Genomic DNA, 26,630 nt, shown 5'->3' with positions numbered 1-26,630 from the left:
CAGCAAATGCTATTTATTCTGTGAAGACCATACAAATGGCTTTCCACTCATTGAGTGAGCCAGTCTTTACGTCTCAAATAGTTTTTAAAGCTTAACGTACAATTAGGGCCACCATTTAAGATAGACTTCACTCTAAACATGAAAGTAAATGGGCTCAGTGGATAAGTAGATTTCCATAGGAGATTTCACATCTCACCTTTTCCAGGGGCGCTAGCTGCTCCTTGAGGTCTTCTAGCCGCCCAATCAACTCCTTTTCCTTGTTCAGTTGGTGTTCCTCAATGCACAGAGTGGTGTACAGCTGCTGAACCAAAGTCTTCACATCATTCAGCGTGGTTGCATCTTCATGGCTTAAGAGGTCTAAAGAAAAAGGAGACTGCTTTATGTGCCTTTATCCACATTGGTTATCATGTACTCTTCAAAATAGCTGTGGGAGTCCAGGGATTTGCATTAGTATCTATTCTGCTTGCCTAGAAAATTTATGGAACAGTCTATTAGAGAACTGCAGCACTCGAGTTTTAAGTAAAGTTATGTTTCAGAGTAACAGCCGTGTTAGTCTGTATTTGCAAAAAGAAAAGGAGTACTTGTGGCACCTCAGAGACTAACCAATTTATCTGAGCACAAGCTTTCGCGAGCTACAGCTCACAAAAAGTTATGAAATTTTCTAGGAAGAATGCTATGCTTCGCACTAGAGGCACCTAAAAATTGATACCAATGGCCACACTGCCTTATACCCAAATATTCCAACATAGCCAAATAACAGAATAGTCTTCATCCCAACACCAAATATGGAATGTTTATTAAAAATCAAGCAAGCCAGTAAAGGAGAGTCATATCTAATTAAATACTAGCTAGTATATATTCCATGCAGAAAACCTCAATAATTTTAACAGTAAGGTTGAGAAATCAAGCACTATAAAGCCATGAAAAGCAATGTTAAAAGATTGCACGCTTAATTTTAATTCCGCTTATATGTATTACAGCTGCCTTAAAATATGTTATCCAGTGTTAATTTGTCAATACAATACAAGTTAGAGCAAGGATGGGCAAACTACTGCCCAGGGGCCGCATCTGTCCCTCCAGACATTTTAATCTGGCCCTTGAGCTTCCGCTGGTGAGCAGGGTCCGGGGCTTGCCATGCTCCAGCCAGGGAGTGGGGTCAAGGGCTTGCCCTGCTTCATGCGACTCCTGGAATCAGCGGCATGTCCCCGCTCTGGCTCCTACGCGTACGGGATGCCGGGGGTTCTGCATGCTGCCCCCACCCCAAGTGCTGCCGTTGCAGCTCCCATTGGCCAGGAACCATGGCCAATGGGAGCTGCAGGGGCAGCGCCTGCGGATAGGGTAGCGCAGAGCTGCCTGGCCGCGCCTCTGCATAGGAGCTGGATGGGGGACATACCGCTGCTTCTGGGAACTGCTTGAAGTAAGCACTGCCCTGACCCTCTCCATGTGCCCCAAGCCCCAGCCCCAATCCCCCTCCTGCCCTTGAACCCCTCAGCCTTAGCCCAGAGCACCCTCCTATACCCCCAGCCCCTCATCCCCAGCCCCACCCCAGAGCCCGCACCCGCAGCTGGAGACCTCATCCACTCCCACACCCCAACCCCCAATTTTGTGAGCATTCATGGCCCGCCATACAATTTCCATACCCAGATGTGGCCCTTGGGCCAAAAAGTTTGCCCACCTCTGAGTTAGAACTTATAGAAACTTGTATACAGTAAAGTTGAAGAATACAATCTTAGCTTGTTTTGTAGATTTTACTGAGACTTGGAAACCAAGCTAAGTCTCAAAAACATCCATTCAGTAAAAACTAAAAAATATTTGTAGCTTTAATGCCAGCAGTTCCGTTGTAAGAGATGGCTCAATATTAAGCCACACTTCTCACCTTTCATTTAGATCAAAGATCAGCAGACTGTTTTCTTTAATGTAAACAAGAAATCACTTTTTAAAAAGGAAGTGGCTTCTACCTCAATGCTTGGCTGAAAATATCTTTAACTCAAGTTTATGGTTTCTTAGCATTTATTTTCTAAAATATATTGAAAGAGTATTTGTAAAATGAAAATACATCTGAAAACCTAGATGAAATTTAATGGTGAGGATTGTTGGTGAATATTAATTTTATAGCTATCAGCTAATCAAGGAATTCTCCCTAGGAGAATGGGCCAGAGGTGGAAATTTCCATTTGCATAGGTGATCCTAGACGCCATCTGAACCAGCACTGTTAATGTCTGTGCTGAGCTGTGTAAATTTAGCAGGTCAAGTGTTAGGTCTACTCGTCATTGTCATGTATTAGAGTTGCATGAACTGTTCTACGCTGGGACAAATAACTCCTCCTCTCAACACAGAAAAGTATATAATTGTATATTTGATTTAACAAAGGGGAAAATGAGAAGTTAATGGGCAGATCAACTTTGTATAGTGTCTTACGACTGGCTGAGAAGAGCTCAGGGTCCCACTGGTGTTATGGTTAGGAGACACGTTCAAATACTTACTCTCATTCCCGTAAGGGTGTGGGAATGTGAGGAGGGAGATTCAGTACTCAAGAGTGGGGAAATGACCCATTCTGGCTCATTAAAGAGGTGAGCAGATGGACTCCAAATGGAATTCTCCATTGACTCGTCTGTTCAGAGACAGCAGTGATGTGAGAATTTAAATACTTGGAGTTTTTGTTTTACACAGCTATGCTACAGGATGATTCATGGACTTGCAGGCTAAAACCTAATGATAAAAGGAGAGGTATCTGCAGTACTAATGCACCAGTTCCATACTCAAACGGCTTATTAGCACAGTGAGGATGAGGATGCCACTGTCTCATCTTGAGAAACACTGATTTCTCTCCTCTCTTCATTTAGGGGTTTGCACCCCAGGGCAGTGCTAGGGGGGCTAGCAAGGGCTATGGCTACCCCAAAATTTGCCTTAGCCCTCTGGTAGCTACACCCAGTGCAAAGGTCAAATGTTATGCAGAATTAAGGGTGGCATGGTATGGCACAGCACTGCCACCATTACTTCTGCAGTTCTGCGCTGCTGGTGGTGGCAGTGCTGCCTTCAAAGCTGGGTGCTGAGTCAGCAGCCACCGCTCTCTTGCCACCCAGCTCTGAAGGCAGCGGTGCCACCAGCAGCAGCGGAGGAGTAAGGGTAGCATATCGAGCATGGGGAAGGGGTGGAGGCACGGAAATAATAAATGGAGGGGGACAGAGCATGCAACAGAGACGGGGAGGAGCATGCATAAGGGAGAGGGATCACAGTGGAGGAGAGGGCAATCACAGCAGGGGCATGGGGGAGCTGGCAGGGGTCCGATCCCGCTGCCATGGCTGTCCGAGGGCTCCTAGTGGCAGGCTTGCTAGCACTGAGCTGAGCTGTGGTGCAGGGCAGCAGGCGGTGTGAGGTGTGCGGGGCTGAACCTCAAGGTGCAGCAAGAGGCAGCAAGGGGCCAGAGCCCTCATGCTCCTCCCTGGCCCCGTGTGGGGGCAGAGAAGTCTCCATGCTCCCGTACGTGCGCCCACAAGATGTACAGCACAGCCCCTTCAATTTTCTGACTAGCCCAGCTCAACCCCGCCCCCCCAAAGAAGTGGCTGGTGCCGCCTCTGTTTGTAACCCTTTATACACTCTGCTTAGTTTATTTCACTGAGGGCTAGCATCATTCAGCTGTCAACACAGCTTTGGTAACAGAGTCGGCTGGTCAGATTTTGCTACCTCTACTGGCCACATATGTGTGGTAGTTGGGAACAGTATAGGTGCCAGAAAACAAATCTCCACTACTTAAGTGTGTCAGAATGGTGGAAAGGATTTGTATGTGGAGGGTTCTTCCAAACCAGATTACAGTAGTTTTAACAGAGGTCATATTTTGGGTTTAAACTAAAGAGCTTAACTCCGCATATTAAAAATGCTAAACCAATTCTACTAGTTTTCTTCATTTATTCCTCTATTAGGAGGGGTGTTGCTTGAGAACAGGATGGATGTTTGTTTATAAATGTTTGATGCTGTATACAATTATACAAACACTGAAGTTAGGACTTCAAGTGGATGATTAGACAATAGGAAGATTCACTTTAGAAATAACCTGTTTTTACACAAGTGTCCTTCATTTGAAACATCTTTTAAATGTCAATTAGTTTGTGAGATTGAAGTAACTCCTTAAATAACTAAGTGCAGAATTTGCTACTAAACATTTTTGAAATTATTTTTCAGATGCAACAAATTGGTTTTACCTCTCTTTGGTGGTCGAACATGGTATGTTAAGTCATTGATGACCAGTTTGAAGTCATCCAGCAGGAGAAGGTCTATGCCAGTTGAAGAGGCTACTCGCGTACCATCTGTATGACAAATCACAGATGGACTCATTAAGGATTAGGAAGAAAACATTCACCTGTATTACTGCAGTTAAAGAAGAAGCTGACATCATTATTTATACAATTTCTGGGCTAAGAAAGCGTTCAGGAACTCTAATGATTTCCTAGTAGCTAGTACTCTGCCATGCCATGCAAGATCTCCTGGTTTATATTCCTGACTTGGCAAGGGCTGACTCAGTTTCTGAATCATTTATAAAAGAAAGTAATCCTTCAGTAGCTTGTGAGGGCTAGTAACTAGAACTTGCAAGAGCCAGTCATGCCTTGCAGTCAGTTGGATATTATAACATGCTACCATGTTCTGCAATAGTACAGACACTGGATGCCCTGTATCTAATCATTTGAGCACTGCAAATCTGTGGATATCTGCGGACCATATTTGCGGACTGGATGCAGGTACAAGTTTTGTATCTGTGCAGGGTTCTACTAATCATGCTGCTGTAAAATATGATTTCTACCACCCTCTATGTAAGAAGCGACAACAGCTTTGACACCTCCAACCCAGAGGGGTCCTCCTTTTTGAATTTCCTATCAAAGACTTTCTAGAAATATATCTATTTGTGTGTGTGATCATTCTGCGACCCCACAGCAAAAACCGGTTATCTACCTTTTGTAACTGTTGTTCTTCGAGATGTGTTGCTCGTGTCCATTCCAAGTAGGTATGTGCATGCCGCGTGCGCGATCGTTGGAAGGTTTTTCCCCTAATGGTACCCATTGAGTTAGCTGTGCAGGCCCTAGAATGGCACCTTCACGGCTGTGTATATAGGTCCCTGCTGACCTGCCACCTCTTCAGTTTCTTCTTTCCGGATACTCCAACAGAGGGGAGGTGGGTGGGTCTTGGAATGGACATGAGCAACACATCTCGAAGAACAACAGTTATGAACGGTAGGTAATAGTTTTTTCTTCAAGTGATTGCTCATGTCAATTCCAAGTAGGTGACTCCCAAGCAGTTCCCTGAAGAAGGTGTCAAGCACCACCCTGCTTGTTTATGTAGAACATCACTGTGATGTTGTTTGTTAACACTGAAACACATTTGCCCTGAAGACAGGCCTGAAATGTCTGGCAAGCTAGACGCACCACTCGTAGCTCCCTGACATTGATGTGCAGTGATAGTTCTGCCTGGGACCATAGACCTTGAGTCCTGATGTTGCCAAGGTGTGCCCCCCACCCCAGCACCGATGCGTCCATGACTAGTGACAGCGACGGCTGTGGTTTGGAGAAAGATACTCCCACATAGACCACCTGCGGCTGTAGCCACCACAGGAGGGACTGGAAGACCCGAGGAGGGAGTGTGATCAGCCTGTCCAGCAGGTGCTGGCTCGGCCTGTATACCTGAACCAGCCATGCCTGGAGAGGGCAGAGTCGCAGCCTCGTGTGCTGCACTATGTAGGCGCAAGCTGCCATATGATCCAGCAATCTTAGGCAATTCCTGGCTGTTGTGGTTAGGAACTGATGGAGACCTTTGATAATGGCACTTAGGGTCAGGGAAGGGATGCCCTGGCTTGGGTGGAGTCCAAGAGGGCCCCAATGAATTCTATTCTCTGAGTGGGGGGTTAGGGTTGATTTCGCCACATTGAGGATGAGAGTCTGAAGAACGTTGTCCGCACCAGGATCATGTGTTCCTCCACCTGAGCTCGATATCGCCCCTCGATGAGCCAGTCATCCAGGTATGGGAAGACTTGCACCTGGTGCCTGTGAAGAAAGACCGCCACGCACTTGGTGAACACCTGAGGAGCTGCTGATAGTCCAAATGGGAGGACCGTGAACTGACCGTGCTGGCCTCTGACCACAAATTGCAGAATATGTCTGTGGGATGGGATTGTGGAGACATGGAAGTATGTGTCTTTCAAGTCGAGGGCGGCATACCAGTCCCCCAGATCCAAGGAAGGGATGATGGAAGCCAGGGAGACCATGCAAAACTTCATTTTCATCATGAATCTGTTGAGATTTCGTGGGTCTAGAACAGGCCTGAGCCCACCCATGGCCCTGGGGATTCAAAAATAACGGGAGAAGAACCCTCTGCCCCTGAATTCCAGAGGAACCTCCTCTCCTGCCCGGAGTAGAAGGAGCGATTGCAACTCCTGCATAAAGAGTTGCTCGTGAGAAGGGTCCCTGAAGAGGGACAGGGAAGGTGGGTGGGAGGGCGGGAAGGAACAGAATTGGAGAGAATATCCCAATTCCACGTGCTCAGAACCCATTGGTCAGAGGTGATTTGAGACCAGATATGGTAGAAATGGGATAGATGGTTCACGAAGGGAGGGAACGGATCCACGCATTGAGCTGGTGCTCTGTCCTTAGGTGCACCTTCAAAAGTTTGGCTTTGCTCCTGACTACTGTTTAGCCAAGCCCTGGCCCTGGCCCGAGGAGGATTGCGATGGGCGCCTCCTGTTACTCCTGCCCCGCTTTCTATTGAAATCCTGTCTAGGAGGGGCAGAGTAGAATCGTATGGCTGTCTGGGGTTTGAACGGCTTTCTTTGAAGGGCTGGTGTGTGAATCCCCAGGGACTTAAGGGTTGCCCATGAGTCCTTAAGGCTATGCAGCCTTGAGTCAGTCTGCTCTGCAAGCAGGCCCAAGCAGTTGAAGGGCAGGTCCTGGATTGTATTTTAGACCTCTTGCAGGAGCCCAGAAACCCAGAGCCAAGAGCTGCGCCTCAGTCACTGCTGTGGCCATAGTGTGGATAGCTCAGCCAGTGGAGTCCAGGGCGGCCTGCAGAGATGTCCTGGCCACCACCTTGCCCTCCTCCAGGACTGCTGAGAATTCGGAGCGTTAGTCCACTGGGAGAAATTCCTGAAACTTCACCAAAGTGTTGCAGGAATTATAAGCATAGCAGCTTAGGACTGCATGCTGGTTAGCTATCCGAAGCTGGAGCCCTCGGGTGGACTATACTTTCCAACCGAAGAGGTCCAGCTTTGGGCTTCCTTGGATTCAGGCATGGGCCCCAGTTGCCCCTGCTGCTCCTTATGGTAAGCTGCCTCCACCAACAGGGTCCCAGGCTGGGGGTGGGTAAACAGTTGCTCGTATCCTTTGGACAGCACAACATATCTCTGCTCTACCCCCTTGGCTGTTAGCGGAATAGAGGCAGGAGTGTGCCATAATACCTTGGCAGCGTTTTGGATAGTTTTAACAAGGCGCAAGGCTACCCTTGACGGCCCTTCTGGGGCCAAAATATCCACCATCAGGTCCGTTGTCCTCCATGGACTTCCTCAGTTTGCAAATTAAGGTTTTAGGCCACCCTCCTAAGAGGGTCCTGATGGGCTCTAATGTCCATGGCAGGCAATTTGGTGGATGTCCCTGCCACTGCCTCATCAGGGGAGGAAGATGATGATCCCTTTGGTGGCATGGGGTCTTCCAGACCCTCCAGCTCACTGGGGAGGGGGTGGGGGGGAGAAGAGGGTATGTGCGCTGCTGCCTGGGTGTTGGCCCCTTGCATTGTGCAGGTGGCTGCTGGGGTACCCAGTGCCGCGGTGGGTACAGAGCCGGCACTCGTACCAGTCGCACCTGTCTTGCTGGTTCATCGGCCTGAGCCTGGGCCCTGGACCCCGACACTTGGGCTTGGTGATAGGCCCTTGGTGTCCAAAATGGCCACTGAGGGGACCAGGACATTATGGGCACTGGTTGCCCCTCATCCGGCCTGGGGTGGCACCCGGATCAGTGCTGGGAGTGGTACCGGCTCTGGTGAGAAACACAGGAGTCCGCCTCTGACTCAGAAGAAAAGTCCGAGCCTGACCATGGTGGAGCGGACCCAGACAGTGCTGGGGAATGGTGCCACATCATAGTGGGCTTGCTCCTGTGGCGGACAAGCATCGGTGCTGCTGCTGCTGCTGTCGGTGCCGGTGTGCAGGCTGATGGGATAGCAGACTGTGCCATCATGGCAATCAGGTCCCTTGCTGCCTCGAACGTGTCCAAAGTGGAGGGAAGACCCAGATCCTCCTCCGGTTCCTCCCGTACCAGGAAGTCCATCAGGATCACACTCAATGTACCTTCCCATGAGGCTGGACTCAACAGCGCCGGAATAGGCAGGGTTGAGGCTGGGTGTCCCGACGTGGGACGCATCCCACTGGTGTCCACACACTCTGATGGCTTGGTAGGGGAGCGCCCCCATCAGCCCTTTTCTTCTTGTGTGGCACCGGGGATTGCGAGAGGTGCCGCACGCTGGAGCTGGTTCTCGGTGCCAAGGAATGGTAGTACTGGGGCTCCTTAGATGAGTCCTCCCTCAGCGCCAAAGCCTCCTGCACCTAGGCTGGTGCACTGTGCACCGAAGTTCCTGGTGCTGGGTCCAAAACTGCCTGGGGGTCAAGGGCTGACTCCATGAGGAGGAGTTTCAGCCAAGAGTCCCGTTCCTTTTTAGTTCTGGAGGTAAAGCCTATGCAGATATTGCATCTGTCGGACTGGTGATTTTCACCCAGGCACTTAAGACAGAAATCACGTGGTCCCCCTTTGGACATAGGCTTAAGGAATGACGCGCACTACCTGAAGCCCTGAGACGAAGGCATGCCCCGGTCCTGGGGAAGGGGTTATGTGGGGCGACCCCCAACGTAAACCTAACTACAACTAAGCTACATAACTATTTACAGATAGACAAGAAAGAAGACCACTAGGGAAGCACTTGCAAAAGCAAGAAAGAGCTGCTACAATGACCGTCACTGGTGGTAAGAAGGAACTTACATACATGGCCACAAAGGCAGCACTCCAGGGGTCTCCACAGCTGACCAGACGGATACCACTAGGGGAAAAACCTTCCGACGATCATGCATGCGGCGCACATATACCTACTTGGAATGGATATGAGCAATCGCTAGAAGAATAATAACTGTTTTAAAGTTGTGGTGCTGCATACACCATGGGTGATCTAAGCACAGTACTTGAGTGTACTTTGCTCTATGAACACTCCTCCTCGCAAATTGATTAGAGGGCTCCAATTGTGTCACTAGAAGAGTCTCTAAATAATCAGGTTTTTTAAGTACACTCCTGCCATGCCTTCAGACTAGACGTTAGAGTAACCACAACCAGGACTTATAGTGGCCAAAAGGCAGCTTATCTGAGCAACTGTACCCTTTGCATGATTAATAAACTTGTTTAGAGACAGGGAACAAGCTATCTACACAAGTTCACGAGGGAGCATCTCTATTAAAGCAAAACCATTTGCTTGTTAAACAGAATTTCAACTGATCGAATACGTTTAGATTGTAGGGTTTAAAAATATATTTAAAGAAAAAATACTTTCAGCAGCAGACCCTTTCTACTCTTCCTGGAATGATCTAATTTTGTGAAGACCACAGCAAGGAAAAAAGGTGATTCTTCTCGGACTTCTTTCAATAGAATGTCTCCATGGGTAGTCTCTCATATTTGGATGCTGGTGCCACTATCAAGCATGGCTTTACAAAAAAAGACCTAATTTTCACAGTGAGAAAAATGCCAACACCTTTCTAGATGTTTGGATCTGATAGGCAGAGGGAGGGAAAACAAGATAATTGATAGATGTTTATATTTCTATTTTCAAAGTAGTTTTTTAAACTGTCCCATGGTACTTTGATTTATCTTTTTTGCTAAAATGATTCTCATTCAGAGGTATTAATGTGAAGCTCCTCTTTGCCACTCTGACATCCTCAACCATTAAACTCCCGAATACCTATGCAACTTCTAAAAATGAGGTTGTGTGAGCTGTTACATTCACACAGTTACAGTAACTAATGCTGCAGCAAGGGCTAGCATGCTTCTGCTCCATGTAGTTTTCATTACAAATCACTTTTTTGAGAGTCAAGTATCAGAGGGGTAGCCGTGTTAGTCTCGATCTGTAAAAGTGGTGAAGACTCCTGTGGCACCTTATAGACTAACAGACGTATTGGAGCATAAGCTTTCGTGGGTGAATACCCACTTCGTCGGATGCATGTAGTGGAAATTTCCAGAGGCAGGTATAAATATGCAAGCAACAATCAGGCTAGGGATAACGAGATTAGTTCAATCAAGGAGGATGAGGCCCAACTGCTAGAAAAGGCCTCATCCTCCCTGACTGAACTAACCTCGTTATCCCTAGCCTGATTCTTGCTTGCGTATTTATACCTGCCTCTGGAAATTTCCACTACATGCATCCGACGAAGTGGGTATTCACCCACGAAAGCTTATGCTCCAATACGTCTGTCCATAAGGCGCCACAGGACTCTGCCTTTTTTTGAGAGTGAGATGCGAAGGTAAGAAGAAAATTATAGCTCTAGCAATAAGAAGTTTCTAAGTTGAAGCTTGGTATTAGAAATGTCCACACTCCCTCCATATCACTGTCTAGCCTGTCCATGAAATATATGAACATGCACTCAGAAAATAGAATACTTCTATCTTAGAGGCTGCACTTCCACTGGTAAATATGATCAAGACATTACTTTTAAAAAAGTTTAAGGCCTGAAATGGTGCTATAGTTGGATGGAATAAGGTGCTACGAGTAGTCAATTTGTTTGCATAAATAACTGTACCTGGGGAGTAGATTGCGACCCGGTCAATTCCCCGGTCCTCTGTCTGCAGCTGTTGTAAGAACACTCCAACAGAGTCTGAGATAGGTTTAAGCGTGAACTGGCAACGCTCACGCCGGGATGGAAGATTCACAGAAATCACAGGTAACCCATTTTGGTAAACCACTGTCACATCTAGAGAAAAGAATATTAGACTCAAGACAGACCATTTCCAAATACACAGTATAAAAAAAAAAAAGTACCTTGTGTAACAATCCTGTATCTGTCCCCATGAAGACATGACAGGGATAGTTAAATATTCAAGTGGAAGCTCCAAGTTTTGAATTATTGTTTATTACTATACAGGCAACCTTATCAATCTTCGTGTTGAAGGGTATCAGAAGTTCTCCCTCCCCACAAGTTCACAGCATCTATTAACTTTCTGGTGCTTTGTTGGAAAGTCTTAAAGTGCAGTGTGATTCTTTGAAATACGATGAAAGTGTAGCTATTGGACAAAAGTGCATGGTAATTAATAGCAGCCGTGATAAAAAATGTTCTTTAATCTAAGCACCAAACATTCGGTACTTCGCAAGACAAAACAGATGGTCTTTCAAGTTTTAATCTCCCTGAAATAAAGACAGATCACACACTAGGAGACCCAGCAAAAGGACATGCTTTAGAAAAATTATGTTTTTACTCTAATTCCATTTCCCCCTATTTGTGTTGAATGAACAAATCAGCATTAAGTAGGACTAATAAGAGGCCAGTCAGAACTCTGAAATCACAGAGACAATATTCCATCAGTTTTATAAGCTAGAAGGTGTTAGGATATATATATTCAGGCCTTTCTGTAAAGGCCTATACTCAAAGAATGTAGGTGTATTCTTATCACTTAGCTAGTTCTAGAGGTATAAAAGAGAGAATCAAAATCACTGTCTGACTGTATAAGGCCTTTTCTCACTGACAGTCTGAGGCCCTGTTCTTAGGCTAAGGCCTTTGGCTAAGCAGCAGAGGCAGCCATAAGCTGGGAAGCGAACGGTCACATCCTCACATTCCAAACTAGTCACATTGAAATAAGGTGCTATTGGGCTGTTAGGAATACAATCCTGTCCTGATAATGCCTATCTCCTCCAGAGAAAGGGAAGTCCCTAGAAGATGTAAAAGGAAACTTAGTTTGATAGCATCCTGTCTGGCAAGAATTCACCTATCAATAGCTGGGATGTGAAATCCTCATTTCTTTGTTGTTCTATCACCGTAGTCCCCGTTTCCCTATTGTTTGTCTGTATAATCTCTGCCTGGTTCTGTGATTGTTTCTGTCTGCTGTATAATTAATTTTGCTGGGTGTAAACTAATTAAGGTGGTGGGATATAATTGGTTACATAATCATGTTACAATATGTTAGGATTGGTTAGTTAAAGTTCAGTAAAATGATTGGTTAAGGTATAGCTAAGCAGAACTCACGTTTTAATATATAGTCTGCAGTCAATCAGGAAGTGGGGGGCGGAAATGGGAACAGGGAATGGGAGTGGGGAATTGGAATCACGTTTTGCTAAGCGGGGAATGGGGGTGGGGAAATTGGAATCATGTTTTGCTGAGGGGGAAATGGGAACAGGGACACAGGTAAGGCTCTGTGGTGTCAGAGCTGGGAAGGGGGACACTAAGGAAGGAAACTGGAATCATGCTTGCTGGAAGTTCACCCCAATAAACATCAAATTGTTTGCACCTTTGGACTTCAGGTATTATTGCTCTCTGTTCATGCGAGAAGGACCAGGGAAGTAAATGGGTGAAGGAATAAGCCCCCAACAGAAGGTATTCCGTCTAATGCTATATCACTCATACATAGAAATAGGAAGGGGAGAAAAAACAACACTTACACTGACAATTATCATAGGCTAAGCTGGAGACAAAGAAATTCTCAATTTTTTAGTGTTCTGAGGTGCATTTTCACACAGGTGCATGATGATTTCTGTGTGACTCATAATTCCTTGTCCCAAACATAAGTTAAGTAAGTTATTCTATTATTTGCATGATCACAGCATCCACATTGTGCTAGGGGCTGTCCACATATAGAAAGACAGTCTCTGCTCCAACAGCTTACACTCTAAAATGAACAGATGGAGTGAGAGAGCGGGATAAAATAAAGCTGCCTACCTACCCATTATTAGTTGGTCAAGTTTTCCAAGTAACAGTCGCTGACTAATGAAGTACGGGAAAATAGAGGGTTAGCAGTATATATTTCTAATAAAATATGCAAAACTTCATGCTCTTTGAATTTTTATGTTAGGCATAGTGTTTACCATGTCTGAAGATAAAACCCAGGCACCTATAGTAATCTAGTCCAACATTAGTTTATCAGTATCTCAGGCCTCAAAAACTGCACTTATTTAACAGAATCATTTTCTAAATAAATTTAATTAAACTGGTGCAACTTCCTGGTGTTACTGTTCTTAAATCAGTTTTAGGACTGCTAAAATCAAAACTGATTTAGCAGTGTCTATACAAGGGAGAGATGCACTGATTTAAGTGAAGCTATTTAGAAACTGGTCTAATTAAGTTGATACAATTTCTATGTGTAGATCAGGATACAGACAGTTGTGCTGCTGACATACCTTACACTACTCTTCACAGGCATGTTGCAAAATGATCATCCCACCTGTATTGCTCATCCTTTCAAACGAGTAGGACTGAAACTGGGACCATGCCCTTTTAGAAATATCAGTAGGAGACATGCCAAAAAATCCATACAAACTGAACAGTATATCGTAAGTGGAGCAGAAAACTGCATACAAGGGAAGATTAATGTTGCATTAGCATGTGTGGAATTAAGGGTATGTCTATACTACCTGCCGTATCGGCAGGCAGCGGTTGATCCAGCAAGGGGTTGTTTTATCTTGTCTAGACTAGACGCGATAAATCGATCCCCAAGCGTTCTCCCGTCGACTCCTGTACTCTACTGCCGCAAGAGGCGCAGGCAGAGTCAACAGGGGAGCGGCAGCAGTCGACTCACCATAGTGAAGACACCGCGGTCAGTAGGTGTAAGTATGTCGACTTCAGCTACATTATTCACATGGCTGAAGTTGCGTAACTTAGATCGATCCCCTCACCTAGTGTAGACCAGGGCTAAGATATGAAAGGAAGCCATGGAACTAAGTCTGAACAGCAACAATCTAGATTCAAGACATACGACTACCTGTGAGTAAATGCAATGCATCACACCTAGGTAAAGGGGCAAACAGAACTACATATGCAAGAATTGCAGCTTCTAATGCTAAGCTGCATCTTTAAGAAGTATAACAAAGTCTTAAGGCAAGGGGACAGTATGGCAACCAGAAGCATCTATGAGGCATATTTAAATTCCATAACAGTTATGTATAACCTCAGTTTCATAGTTATCATGTGTGTTTGAGGAAACTCTGCATCTAAAGTGGACGCCCATACACTGTAATTCAGTGCAATGACAAGGTGTGGTCACCTGCGGAGACAGTACAAAGTCAAGAAGAGCCCCAAAAATATTAAGGAACTAGTAGCTGTAATCGAATGCTGTCTCTGGGAAACAAATCACAATAATCAACTAACAAATTACGAACACTTGATTAAATGAATATTCATCTGCCAAAAACAGTGAAGCAGCAGGTTACAGAGAACAACGCAGACCTGTATACCATTTTTGATTTATATGATTTGTCAAAAATCTTAGGAAAAACAACATGATGCAACATACAAAATTCCAAAGATAGAAAACCTGTGATAATAGTATTATCCCTGAAAAATATGCATTTTTTTTTTAAACATTGCACAAAGCAAAGGCTAGTTTGTAAGGTAACAAAACAGTTTCAGGAATTCAGAAAAAAGATTTTAATCCTGACATTTTAGGAAAATGTCAACCATAATTTAATTATACCACTACCTTTCCACTGAAGTTGCATGATCTGGTTCTCAGGCTGGATTCATAGAATTATTGTCAAAACACACCACCTTTCCCTCTCTTTAATGCTAGTTTGTGCTCTAGAACATAAGTTTACTTTTCCAAGTCAACAGGTCATGTGGCTAGCCTTTGCTAGGCTATTCCTTGGCCTTTGCTGAAGCTCATCTTTGAGAGAACCAGAGTTTGTGTCTTTCTATTCCAATAAGCAATTGGGAACCTCTATCTATAACTCCCAATGGTTTGAGATTTGTCTATGGATCAGATCCTGCATTAAACTGCTAGGATTTCTATAGTAACATTTCTTTTGCTACTCTTTATTCTGCTCTCTATCTGACTTAGAGTGAGCCTCATCAGGGTACTTGGAGATCTACAACTTGAATTTAAAACATTCAAATTATATCATCACAGGTTTAATATTGCGTTGCATTTTACATGGTCTGATGAAAAAATGCAAGCCAGTGGATGTTAATTATGTAATCTATATGCAAAGTGTCAGTTGTTCAAAGTAAACTCATCTTACTTATACAGCTGTAAAACAGTCCTGACTAGAATAAATATAACTTCCGAAAGTGTCGGGATATCCATATTCTCCTACATCAAAATTTGCACTTCACTGAAAAGAAGGGATACATAACTTTCTTTTCTACACCATTACACTTAGAGAGAGAAAGAAAAACTCTGTCTGTAGAAATGTATATGGTAAAGAGCTCACATATTGGTTAAAGTTAATGCCTCAAAACATTCAGAGTGTTTTTCAGCAAATTATGATTAATGACCTCCCTGGGTTCTCACATAATCATGGCAGAAGACCTAGATTATTTTCCCAAGCAAAAAAAATTGCTTTCACCTTTCAGAGTTAGCTTATCAGAGACCTCTCAAGTTATCCAATAAATCTGGCTTCTTATTGACTGTTTTCTATTGATGCCTAGTTCACACTCACATTTTCTGTTATACTGCACACTGGCAGCACAAACTGTTACATCAGAGACTGGAAATATTTTAATTTCAGATGATGTCCTGGTCACACATGTCTTAGGCGTGACCCCAATGCTGGGAAAGAACACTCCTTACAGAAAACCTCCCTGGCTTTTCAAGGTCCCAGTCTCTACATTTTTTTTTTTTTTTTTTTTTTTTTTTTTGTGGAGTGGGGGAGGGAGGGAGGGAACCAATGAGATGAACTTATTAAAAGTAACTCAACTGCAAACACTACTCCTACCCTCTCTTTCGAGAATGTAAATTGGTATTAGGAGACACTAATTTAAAAAAAAAAAAAAACACACTGGAAAAGTGCAAAAAGCTGATGACAATTTTCTAGAACTGATACAAGTTGAATTTTAAAACTTAATGAACAAAACAGAAGAAATGTAATGTAGTCTGAACAAGACAGAGCCAGAGTTGAATTAGCCCTTTACAATGACTCGTAACCTAGCCTGAATTCCACAATGAATGTCATTTTTACCTTTTGCCCACCAAAAGCAGTGTACTCTTGGCACGAGGCCTCTACAGTGATATCTACGATTAAAGACTCCCTGAAGGAGAGAAACACATTGACTTCAAAAGGATTACAGGTGGTATTGCTGTTTAACTGCTTTCCACTTCCAGACACTGCAACAGGATGAAACACAAGGATTTCTTTATTACATTCCCTTATACTTTTGAAGTGCTTTAAGTTGTCTAAAGTCAGGGATCCCAAAATCACTAGTCACTTTTGAAAATGTAGACTAGAGAGTAAAAAGCAATCTCATCAGATTTATCTGAAAAAAGTTGTGCTTGTTTGAACCGTTAGATGGCATTTCTAATCCCATGCTAGCAACTTTTTTTAGGTTACTTACAATTTTGATAATGGATGTCCATGTTTGCCACCTCTTTCACATTACTATATTGCCAATAGATCTACAGGATAGCGGTTAGTGTTAGGTACATTAATGATTTTTCCACTGTGGAGAAATGAGCTCAGAAGAAATTTTGTGACAAACTGGATGAAGTTAAATAGTTTGTCATCCCCCCTGCAAAATATTAACATATTAATATTATGTTTTTTCAAATTATTAATTGATCCTGTGGCTGATACGCACACAACAGAATATAAAATCTTATACAAATTATATATAAGCCAGGAGACCATGGGCAAGTATGTGCTAGGCTCTAGTACAACGTAAAAAATGTTGGATTTAAAATGCTAGTCTGATCACATAGCCAGTGGACCCTCTCCATTATTGGAAATAGTGAGGGGATGCTGTTTCAAGCTCTGTCTACACTAGCAATTTTCTGATAATCTTCCACAGTTGCACTAGGACAAGTGCAGCTCCATTGTCTCTAACACTGGTGGAAGTGTGTAAACTGACAATTGGCATTTTCATCACCATCTGCTCAAAGCGGATCTAGATGACAATAATAAAAATGCTGCAAACGAGTCTATACTAGCAGTATCCTCAATTGCTAGCACCAGTATAAGATTTTCAAAAAAATTCAATTGTAGATGAAGCCGCAGAAACAGTAATTCATTTCCTTAGGATGACTGGTTCAGTCAGACTGGACTGTGACTACACTGTGTCTTCTTCACAATACCTTATAAAGTGAACTAAAAAAATAATAATTCTCAAACTTTATTTACAGCTGGAAAAGGCCCATAATTCAGCTGGATCATGACTGATCCTCCTATTTTCCAATGAAGGTCAGGCCTTGTCAAACTTTTACTACTTGGAGAAAAAGCCTCAGGTAAGAATGAAACTGAGGACCTCTATACTTCCAACCCAATAGATTCCAAGAAATAGCAACATCAGGCCTCAGGGAATTGATATGGGAAAAAGTCAAAGAGGTAGCTGTATAATGAGATACTGCATATTGGTTGGCTACCTTTGTCAGATCTGGTCCTTTGATAGCCCTGTGGTATGTGACCTGTAGGGTTGGGAGGCATATGTAATCATTGAGTACAAAATGTTTATTTTAGCATGTCACTCTGGATTAATTTTAAACCAATACTCTAACTTGTATCATGCATTTAAAAGTAATGCCATGCATGTACTATTTCATGTACATAAAAAAAAGGGTAGGAAAATTAACTGTAAACCTGTCACCTAATGGAAACATGGAGGTTTTTGGAAAGCCTCCAGTTCAGCAGCTAGAGTTAGGGGTGGGAGACTGAACTTCATCCTGGCACTCTGTATGAAATTTTAGCTCTGCAAATGTAAGCCTCAAAAATGCAGTGTGGTGTGGTGTTTTGTTTAAGAAAATGTGGTCAGTATTACCTTGGGAAGTGTATTCAACATTACAATTAAAAAACATGGGTGTGTCAAATTAATAATTAGGGTTGAACATTTAACAAAACTGCTTGAAGGAATAAGTGAAATACCAAAGTACACTGTGAGAATGACTAAATGATTCAGAACTCATCAAGTCATACACAAACTATCCTACATAAGTGCATAATCTTAACAAAATTGCACCTGTCCTTCCTTTTGTTCACCCTCCCTTGTTCATTTAAAACTTGTTATATCTGGTTTCTAAATTAAGATTGTAAACTCTAGTCTTATTCTGTGTGTATTCATTGGCTACACACAATGTTTAAGTTTGTATATGAAAAGCAGCAACTCTCACTACTAGCACACTGGATCATCCTGCACAAGCACTGTCTACAGTTATCGTGAGCTATGTAGCCATAAAGCAGAAAACAGTGCAGAAGTCTTCTGTTTTCATTTTGTAGCATGAGTTTGGTGCACTGGGACCTTCATTTCACTAGAGGTTACCTTCTTTAGCAAAAGATTCCCTTGCCTTATGTCACACAGTGACACTATTGAAAAGCTCAGTATCTGAGCCCTTAGACTGTAAAGAAAGGAGGGAACTGCTTTAGCAATGAATGAATGAATGATCAAGGCAAGGATCAAGTAAGGAGTCGGTACAACTGCTCTTTAAGTATGTTCACTGTTTATTAAATATTCGTCACATGACTACTTAGCATATAGTTCTAGCAGAAGACTACTTAGCATGAATTTTTGCTAACCAAATTATATTCTTCCTTTCTTAGAGCTAGTTTTGTAAAAGTGGATATTAGAAAGGTTAAACTATAGTTCTTTACAAATGACACTTTTGTCAAACGGTGACTGGTCTCTCTTGTATTTAGTTTATCCACCAATTTAATTAAGATCCCAGATCTACACAAAATGTTTGGGCTATTCATTCTCTCAGCAGGAAATATTTGCCATTTGGAGCACTTGTTATACTGTATGTTTTCACTAACATGCAGACCTATTTTGGGATACAAGACTACAAAAGTGCTCTCCAAAGATTTTTCTTCAAATGTACATATAACTGGAGATCTAGCACAAGGACCTTTGGCAACGACCCCTTTGAATTCTGATCCACTTACAATTTTTGGGGGTGGGGCAGGAATGTATATTAATGCTTCTTTTAGCTTGAAACTGCATGGCTGTGTTGTGGGAGATTTCAATTACAATTACTTCTTCCACTGCATGCAAATATAAAAAGCATGTAAACACCCCCCCCCCATACTAGGGGTTCTCAAACTGGGGGTCAGGACCCCTCGGGTGGTCCTGAGGTTATAACATGGGGGGTTGCTAGCTCTCAGCCTTCACCCCAAACCCCACTTTGCCTCCAGCATCTATAATGGTGTTACAAATTAAAAACACTTTTTGATATATTTAGGGGGGGGGGGGCGGCGCACTCAGAGGCTTGCTATGTGAAAGGGGTCACCAGCACAAAAGTTTGAGAACCACTGCCCTATACAGTAAGATGGGCCCTGACCTGTGTAACAATAAAATCTAAATATGCTTTTCAAAGATTAAGACAATGTTTTTGTTCTGGATAGGTGGCTTACTTAAATAACAGGAAATTAAAGTAACATTTATAAGGAGTGCCTTCTTTTGCAGTTTGTTTTAACATGGAAGTTTTTAATGCCAGTTTGTAAATTCTGATCTCTTGGAATGATCATTTCATCTCTATTTTGGGGTAAAACATGGCTAATCCACTGCATTGCCTCAACAACTTTCCTAGATCCCGTTGACCTAGAAGTACACAGGTGGGGTGAGGCAAGGAGATGCTTTGCTGGACTGGTGTTCAGCTATTTCAAAAGCAGCACAGACTGGCTCTGGAGGGAGCTGGTATGAAAGGCTATGGCTTGTTTGGAGGGAGGAAGAGGAAAGGTATAGGAAGAGTAAAAGTGAAATTGTGCTATACTTGGGGCTCAGTAGCTGTTTTGAAAAAGAAAGCCACGGATTGTTTTAGTGGCACAGCTACACAGCATTCTGTAAGATGAGAGTGACCTTCAAGACTCCTAGTTCTCATAAGCAAATGAAGTGGGCTGCGGATGTGATGTATGGTTTCTGGGCATGAACATTAATCAAGCCTTTCTGAAAAAAAATGACCACTCTCTTCTCAAGTCAGGAAATGGAACTGAGGATGAACAGAAATCCTTTTATCTTCCTCCTTCCTTCCCAGAGGGAGGGTGCTACCATGGTGAAGCAGAACTAGGGAAAACTCAGGGAAAGAAAAGAAGCAGCTGTCCTAGAAGGATTATGTGCATGCATTTATCCAAACTTCAACAAAAGATATTGGGGCAGCCCAATTTTTATTTTATTTTACACAAGCCACTCTATGAACAGTATTTCAGACTGCTGTTGTCTTAGCATTGCCCTTTTCTCTCCACCCCCACCCCAGTCCCTGGAGAAAAACTGGATTGCATCCCAGGAAAAAACAAACAACCACACTGGGTGATTTAAGTTGGAAAGTCATTCAGAAACAAGAATAAAAATTCTTTGCCAAAACTCACCATCAGAGGGCACTACTGTACTGCAATGAACCACTCTGAAGCTCTGCCATGGAGAAAGCCTCTGGTGCACCTAGAAAATTCAAAATGGAAAGGTTAATATAGCGCAAATGCTGGGTTATGCCAGTCTCTCAGGAGGTGGCAGTGGGGTGAGTGTCTATCTCCTTTCCACACATCCTAATTACATTTATCTAGGCATATCCTCCTATCTACCACAGGGATAACAGCAAGTCAGGGGTATCTGTCAAGAGCAGCATCTTTTGTTGCCATCTGTCATCCAGAAGGGATTTACCCCCTCAGCCATGTTCACTTCTCATGGTTTCTGCCCACCAAATAGTGTAGTTGGAGAAAACTTTAAAGGGGCAGCTTAGAAATCAATGTTTTTTGGCGTAACAGCCACCTTAGCTTAAAACTGAATTTTTGAAAATTAAATTTGAGAGAGTCCCAGGCAAGAAAAAACACATAAGTGTTATCAACCTGTACTGCTCTTTACCTTAGGAAAGACAGAAGGAACTGCAACATAATGGGTGAATAGAATGATCTAACCTATAATTCTTCATATCTCATTTTGTCCTTTGGGTATATAAATCAACAAAACAGAGGAAAAAGGTAATTTTTAGCATGTTTCATACAAGCAAGCTTGTATACAACCACCTTACCAGAATCAGGGACAAAGGGGCAAGACCACTGGGCTGAAAAAGACTGCCTTGCAGTAATCAGGAGAAAAGTACAGAAGTGGATTTACTTTTGTATGTACTGACGTTATTTATCCTCGGCAAGCCATGTACACTAGTTTGTAGAGGAGAGTCTAGAGTCAGGCTGATTTAAGTACTTGTTTCCAGAAATATTGTATTCTAGGATAACCCCACTACATGTGTTTAAGAAATGCTTACTAGTAGATTACAGCACTAGCACAAACCTCCAAATCCCCCCGTTTTATAAACTATATGGCATTAGTCAAGATTGGAGTAGTTTATATATTTAAGTAGTTAGTACATTTAGATCTTTGAGCAGTTTGTGACCATGTTTAATTGCAAATTATTTTTATATTCCAAAGCCCATATTCAAATTACAAGAGTACCTTTAGGAAAGAGCCTTGCATTAAGTGTTTTTTGGACAATTTCTGCATTGATCAGAATTTTGTATCAAGAACTCAAACGTGTTAGTTATTGCTGTACCAAGTTGTCAAATGGACTTAAAACTATTGGGTTAGGGGAATGTCAATGGAATAAAAATTGCTTTCTCAGCAATTTAATTTCCCCTTTTCTTTTGAAAGCAGTTGCACAAATTGAATCCAGACCCCAATATCACAGTCTTTAGGCTGGGAAATATGCCCTCCTGCTGAAAACACTGAAAATTCTAAAAATCCAATCCAACTTACATTGTATTTACATTATTTTCTCAGATTTGAAAATGCAAATCAATGCAAGTCAGTTTCACTCTAACTTGGGATCAGTTGCATTTTGAACATCTCAGAGCTGTGTTTGGGTGGTGAACAAAAGAGAAATGGTCATTTTAAAAGTCTGTCTGAATTTAAAAGAAATGAATTTAAAGATGTCTACTGGGCTGGAAAAATCTTGCTTTTACAAAAGTCTACATTTTGGGCCAAATTTAAAATTACAGTGTCCCTTTAATATTTGAAAATAGCAAGACTGACTAAAAGCAAAAGATGGTTAGGAATGAAGATCTGGATATTTAATCTGACTCCGGGATCCCAATAGGAATATTGAATGTCCACTGCTTGAGCTACCAAGCAAAACCCGCCCACTGAGTTAGGAACATGGTTCAATTTACTTTGAAACAAACTGTCACAGCTCCAGATGTCCTGGAAAATGGTTGTATTCCCCTCTCCGCACTCGGTTACACAGCTAAGGCTGTGTTAGCATTTGCACTGGGAATTACAATTGTCAAAAGCTGTGCAATTCATATGTAAACACACAAGGCTGTAAATATCCCATACAGTTGTCCCTAGTTCAAGAGAAACTAAGACCCTTTTGAAGGAAGTTGAAATTACTAACTACTTACATTACTTGCATTACTTACATTAATGCTTCTAAATCTACACAAAGTCCAACAGCCATCAGGCACGCACAGATTGTAAAGTTGTGAATTTTTTAAAAATTAAGTGTTCTGAAGACAGTTCTGACATTGCTCAATATTTCATTTTTGTTTCACTCTATTTCAAGGCAGAACAGCAAACCCTTTAAACTTAACACTTCTAGTCCTTTCCCCTCCTTTCTGAAGCTACAATCTCTATGCAGAAACATCAGATAGAGAATTAACATACTACCTGCAGGACAATCCTAAATCTGACAGCTTTTAAACAGTCCCAAAAATCATTTAAGGCCTGTTTTATCATTACCACATAATTGTCATAATCATTCAAGTGTTCTTTTTTTTAAATCACACACACTGCCCTAGTATGATGTGATGAAATGAAGCCAACTACCCCTCAAAACAGTGTCAAAAGTGGCAGTTGTGGAGATATTACACTAGGACAGAGGTGGGCAAACTACGGCCCGCAGGACTGTCCTACCCAGCCCTTGAGCTCCCAGCCGGGAAGGCTAGCCCCCAGCCCCTCCCTCACTGTCCCCCCTCTCCCGCAGCCTCAGCTTGCTGTGCCGCCAGCGCTTTGGGCGGCGTGGCTAGCTCCGGCCGGGCGGCACGGCTGCTAGTCCTGCTGCTTTGAGTGGCAAGGTAAGGAGGCGGGGAGCGGGAGGTATGATAAGGGGCAGCGAGTCTAGGGGGGTTTGGATAGGGGGTGGGGTCCCGGAGGGGGCATTAGGGGCAGGGGGGGTTGGATGGTGGGGGCTCTGAGGGGGGCAGTCAGGGGCCGGGGACCAGGCTGTTTGAGGAGGCACAGCCTTCCCTACCCAGCTGTCCATACAGTTTCGGAACCCCGATGTGTCCCTCAGGCAAAAATGTTTGCCCACCCCTGCTCTAGGAGGATTGTAAGTTTAGGTGGCGAGTATGCAGCACGCAGAGACACTCTCGAAACTTTCCTACTTTAATGCAAAATATTCTTCAAAACAAAGGAAGAGGGAAAAGAAAGAAATTATGCTGTGTATGTGCCGAAAGGCTGTTATAAGGCAAGGTGTTTAACCATTGACCATTATTCTAAGATGGTCAAGCACTCATTTTCACACAACACAGATGACAAGGCCCCACATCTATTTTGTACCTACACACCTTTAGGAAGTGAAGGATTTGTAATTTCTGAGTCAAACAGAACCAGTTTAGTTTTGAAACAAGGTTTTCAGTAACCCTATGGAAAGAATTTGGTTCTCATTTCACTTTATAGATTCCAAGGCCAAAAGGGACAACTGTGATCATCCATTCTGACCTCTTGTGTAACACAGGCCAGAGAATTTCCCCAAAATAATTCCTAGAGCATCTTTTGGGAAAATATCCAATCTTGATTTAATATATCAGTGACAGACTCCAACAAGAAGCTTGGTAAGTTGTTTCAATGGTTGATTTTTAACCATGAGAGTAACTGACCCCTTATTTCCAGTCTGAATTTGTCTAGCTTCAGCTTCTGGCCATTGGATAGTGTTATACCTTTCTCTGTTAGATTAAAGAGCCCATTATTAAATATGTGTTCCCTATGTTGATATTTATAGACTAATCAAATCATCTCAACCTCTTCTTCGTTAAGATAAATAGATTGAACTCGGAGTCTATCACTAAAGGCAGATTTTCTAATCCTTTAATCATTCTCATAGTTCTTCTCTGAACCCTCTTCAATTTATCAACATCCAGGTTAAAATCACATATCACTTACATTCATCCCAAGATTCAGAACTGGGCCTCAGTATAATGAGGCATTGTCAACAGACATCCCATTCCACCCCAATGTGTGCTATTCAAAAGCTTTACAGGGAAAAATGGCAGAACAATGAAATTCTGGACCAAAAGAGCAGTTCATTTCATGCTTCACTGATCATGTCTCACAATCAATTATTTGAGGACACTTAGTTCATAGCCAAAAACTTTAGTTTTAGTAAAGTGATACACAATTATATCCAAGCTCACACTGAAGCATATATTTACTATACATTTAATATGAAGAGAGACTAGAACTATGAATTCGCTTTTCATGTCCATTCAATCCTTGACCTCTGTCTTGTCCAGAATGGGTTTAGTGTTTCACATCTCAGTTGGTATATCTACACAACATTTTGGTTTGAACAGGAATGAGCCTCTAGCCTGGGTCAACATACTTGGGCTAGGAGGACTCGTGCTATGCTCTAAAAATAGCTGAAACAGAAAGTTGTGGCTCAGGCTTTGAAGCCTATGGGTGGCTTCAGACTCCAACCTCCAGCCCAAGGCATGACTTCAAAGCACTGTCTATACAGCTATTAATTGGGACAGTGGTTTGTGTGTTGTGGAAAACTGTCTACCACAAACTGGATGGAAACCACTACCAACTATTTCACCTAGGCTAGCATAAGTATCCTGACAGTAGTGATTTTTGGTTACTAATGTCTTGAACTTGATTTAAACCAGGGACCAAGATTAAGTGACAAAGAAATATGAGTTTCTTTTAAATTGACGTTATTACACATAAAAATATGCTCACTGAGAATCCTGAAAGTTTCCCAGCTGCAAACTAATCTAGTAACATTTGAAAACCAAGCTTCAGACTAGGTGATTAGAACTCCTGAATCACAATGTGAAAGGACAGCACATATTTTCTGAGGAGGAGGAGAATGTAAAAAAGGTTTAAAACAACAAGAGCTTGTACTATTTATGATGCAAAATATTTTAAAAACTTCAAAATATTAGTGAGTGCACAGTGCAGTGTTCATGCCAGCAACCTAAGAAGGAACCCTATCAAATGTGTACCAGCCTGAAATCAGATTTGAGCCAATTAGTCTTTTCAACAGTTCCAGCCATTTTTCTTCCCTATCCAGTTTTGCACTATGTAAAATGGAATGCCCTTTGTTGACTCTGACACTGGTTACCTCAGAAGCCACTGGTTAGAATTTCTAGGACATGACAAAATTACTGCTAATAGGGTGTTGTCTAGTCCATCTTCTGTTCAGCCTCTGGCTTGGACATCTGGCTGCACCTGGAATGAGAAGTCCTATTTATTCCTATATGTTCCACTCCACACTATTATCTAAGCTTTTGCTTTTTTTTTTTTTTTTTTAAAAGCTTTTGAGAAGTCTTTCATTCAGAGATCTTTTCTTCCTTCTCCCCTCTTAGCTCCCCCTTTGAACCCATGAATCCTTAGCTGTCCCGCAGGACTTCTCCTTAGAGATGTTTTGGAGAGTACAATTACTGACATTTTTACATTCATTACCAGATTTACATCAAGAAATAACTTTGTACGGCAGGTTTCCTCAAACATTTTCCAACATGATCTTTACAGACATTCACAGTGTAAAAGTATTATCTTAACTAGTTATGTATTTTAACACATTTTAGGCTATTATGTGTATATTTAGAAGTCTGCAACCCAATAAAATGCACACCAGCAGCCTGATATCGTAATATTCATTGTTACAAGAGTAACATTCAAGCCTAAAGGATGCTGCTCTGTACTGTAAAGCCACATGAGAGATCAAACTTAAGATACATAACCCTTCATTCCCTGGCTAACAAGGGCTAATTTTTCTTTGAACAGATTGCATCAGGGCAAAATGGGTGGGAGAGGAAAAAAAGAGGGATAATGGGAGAGTTTTATTCATGCCCCTCTTACACCTACATGGTTGGAGAGTAACAGAAGTATCCTACTCCATTTGAGTGTCTGGGAGCAGTGCTATCAGAGATGCTCCGTTGAGAAGACCTCACTCTTGCAATTCATGTGTTCTCACCAACTTGAAAACCACACCCAAGAGGCTGCATTGTTCACTGTGCACAGCTCCTGCTTCCCACAACGAAGTCCAATAGACTTAGATTTAAACAAATGGCTTAAGCTCATTTCTTGTTTGCCTAGCTTCCTGTTCTTCCCTCCCCTCATTCAACTACCTACTGAACGACTGTTGTGCCCTGAAGAAATGTTTTAGTGTTTGACCTCCAAACAGATAAAGGCCCAAAGTGGTTGTCAAGGTAACTGAGGCATGTCTGAACAGCAATAAGAGTCTCTTAAATCCTTACGTTTTACCAGGACATGGAAGGCAGACACAAAGGAATAATGC

The 26,630-nt window shown here is 42.7% G+C and overlaps 1 protein-coding gene across 3 annotated transcripts in view; it reads right to left on the bottom strand.

Moving 5' to 3' along the window:
* Positions 1 to 26,630, bottom strand: part of MCU (mitochondrial calcium uniporter) — a 143,681-nt gene that overhangs the window by 10,086 nt on the left and 106,965 nt on the right. For all 3 annotated transcript variants that reach the window (XM_037903946.2, XM_037903949.2, XM_037903947.2), the window contains 4 exons: positions 20,488 to 20,557; positions 10,802 to 10,972; positions 4,200 to 4,304; positions 197 to 357 (listed from right to left, as the gene is read on the bottom strand). In XM_037903946.2, the coding sequence (XP_037759874.1) occupies positions 197 to 357; positions 4,200 to 4,304; positions 10,802 to 10,972; positions 20,488 to 20,557 (507 nt within the window). The remainder of the gene's footprint in view (positions 1 to 196; positions 358 to 4,199; positions 4,305 to 10,801; positions 10,973 to 20,487; positions 20,558 to 26,630) is intronic.

This window comes from Chelonia mydas, chromosome 7 (assembly GCF_015237465.2).
Source record: "Chelonia mydas isolate rCheMyd1 chromosome 7, rCheMyd1.pri.v2, whole genome shotgun sequence".
Classification (NCBI taxonomy): Eukaryota; Metazoa; Chordata; order Testudines; family Cheloniidae; genus Chelonia; species Chelonia mydas.
Note: the sequence above shows the minus strand (reverse complement) of the source record. Positions and strands in the feature narration are given on the sequence as shown.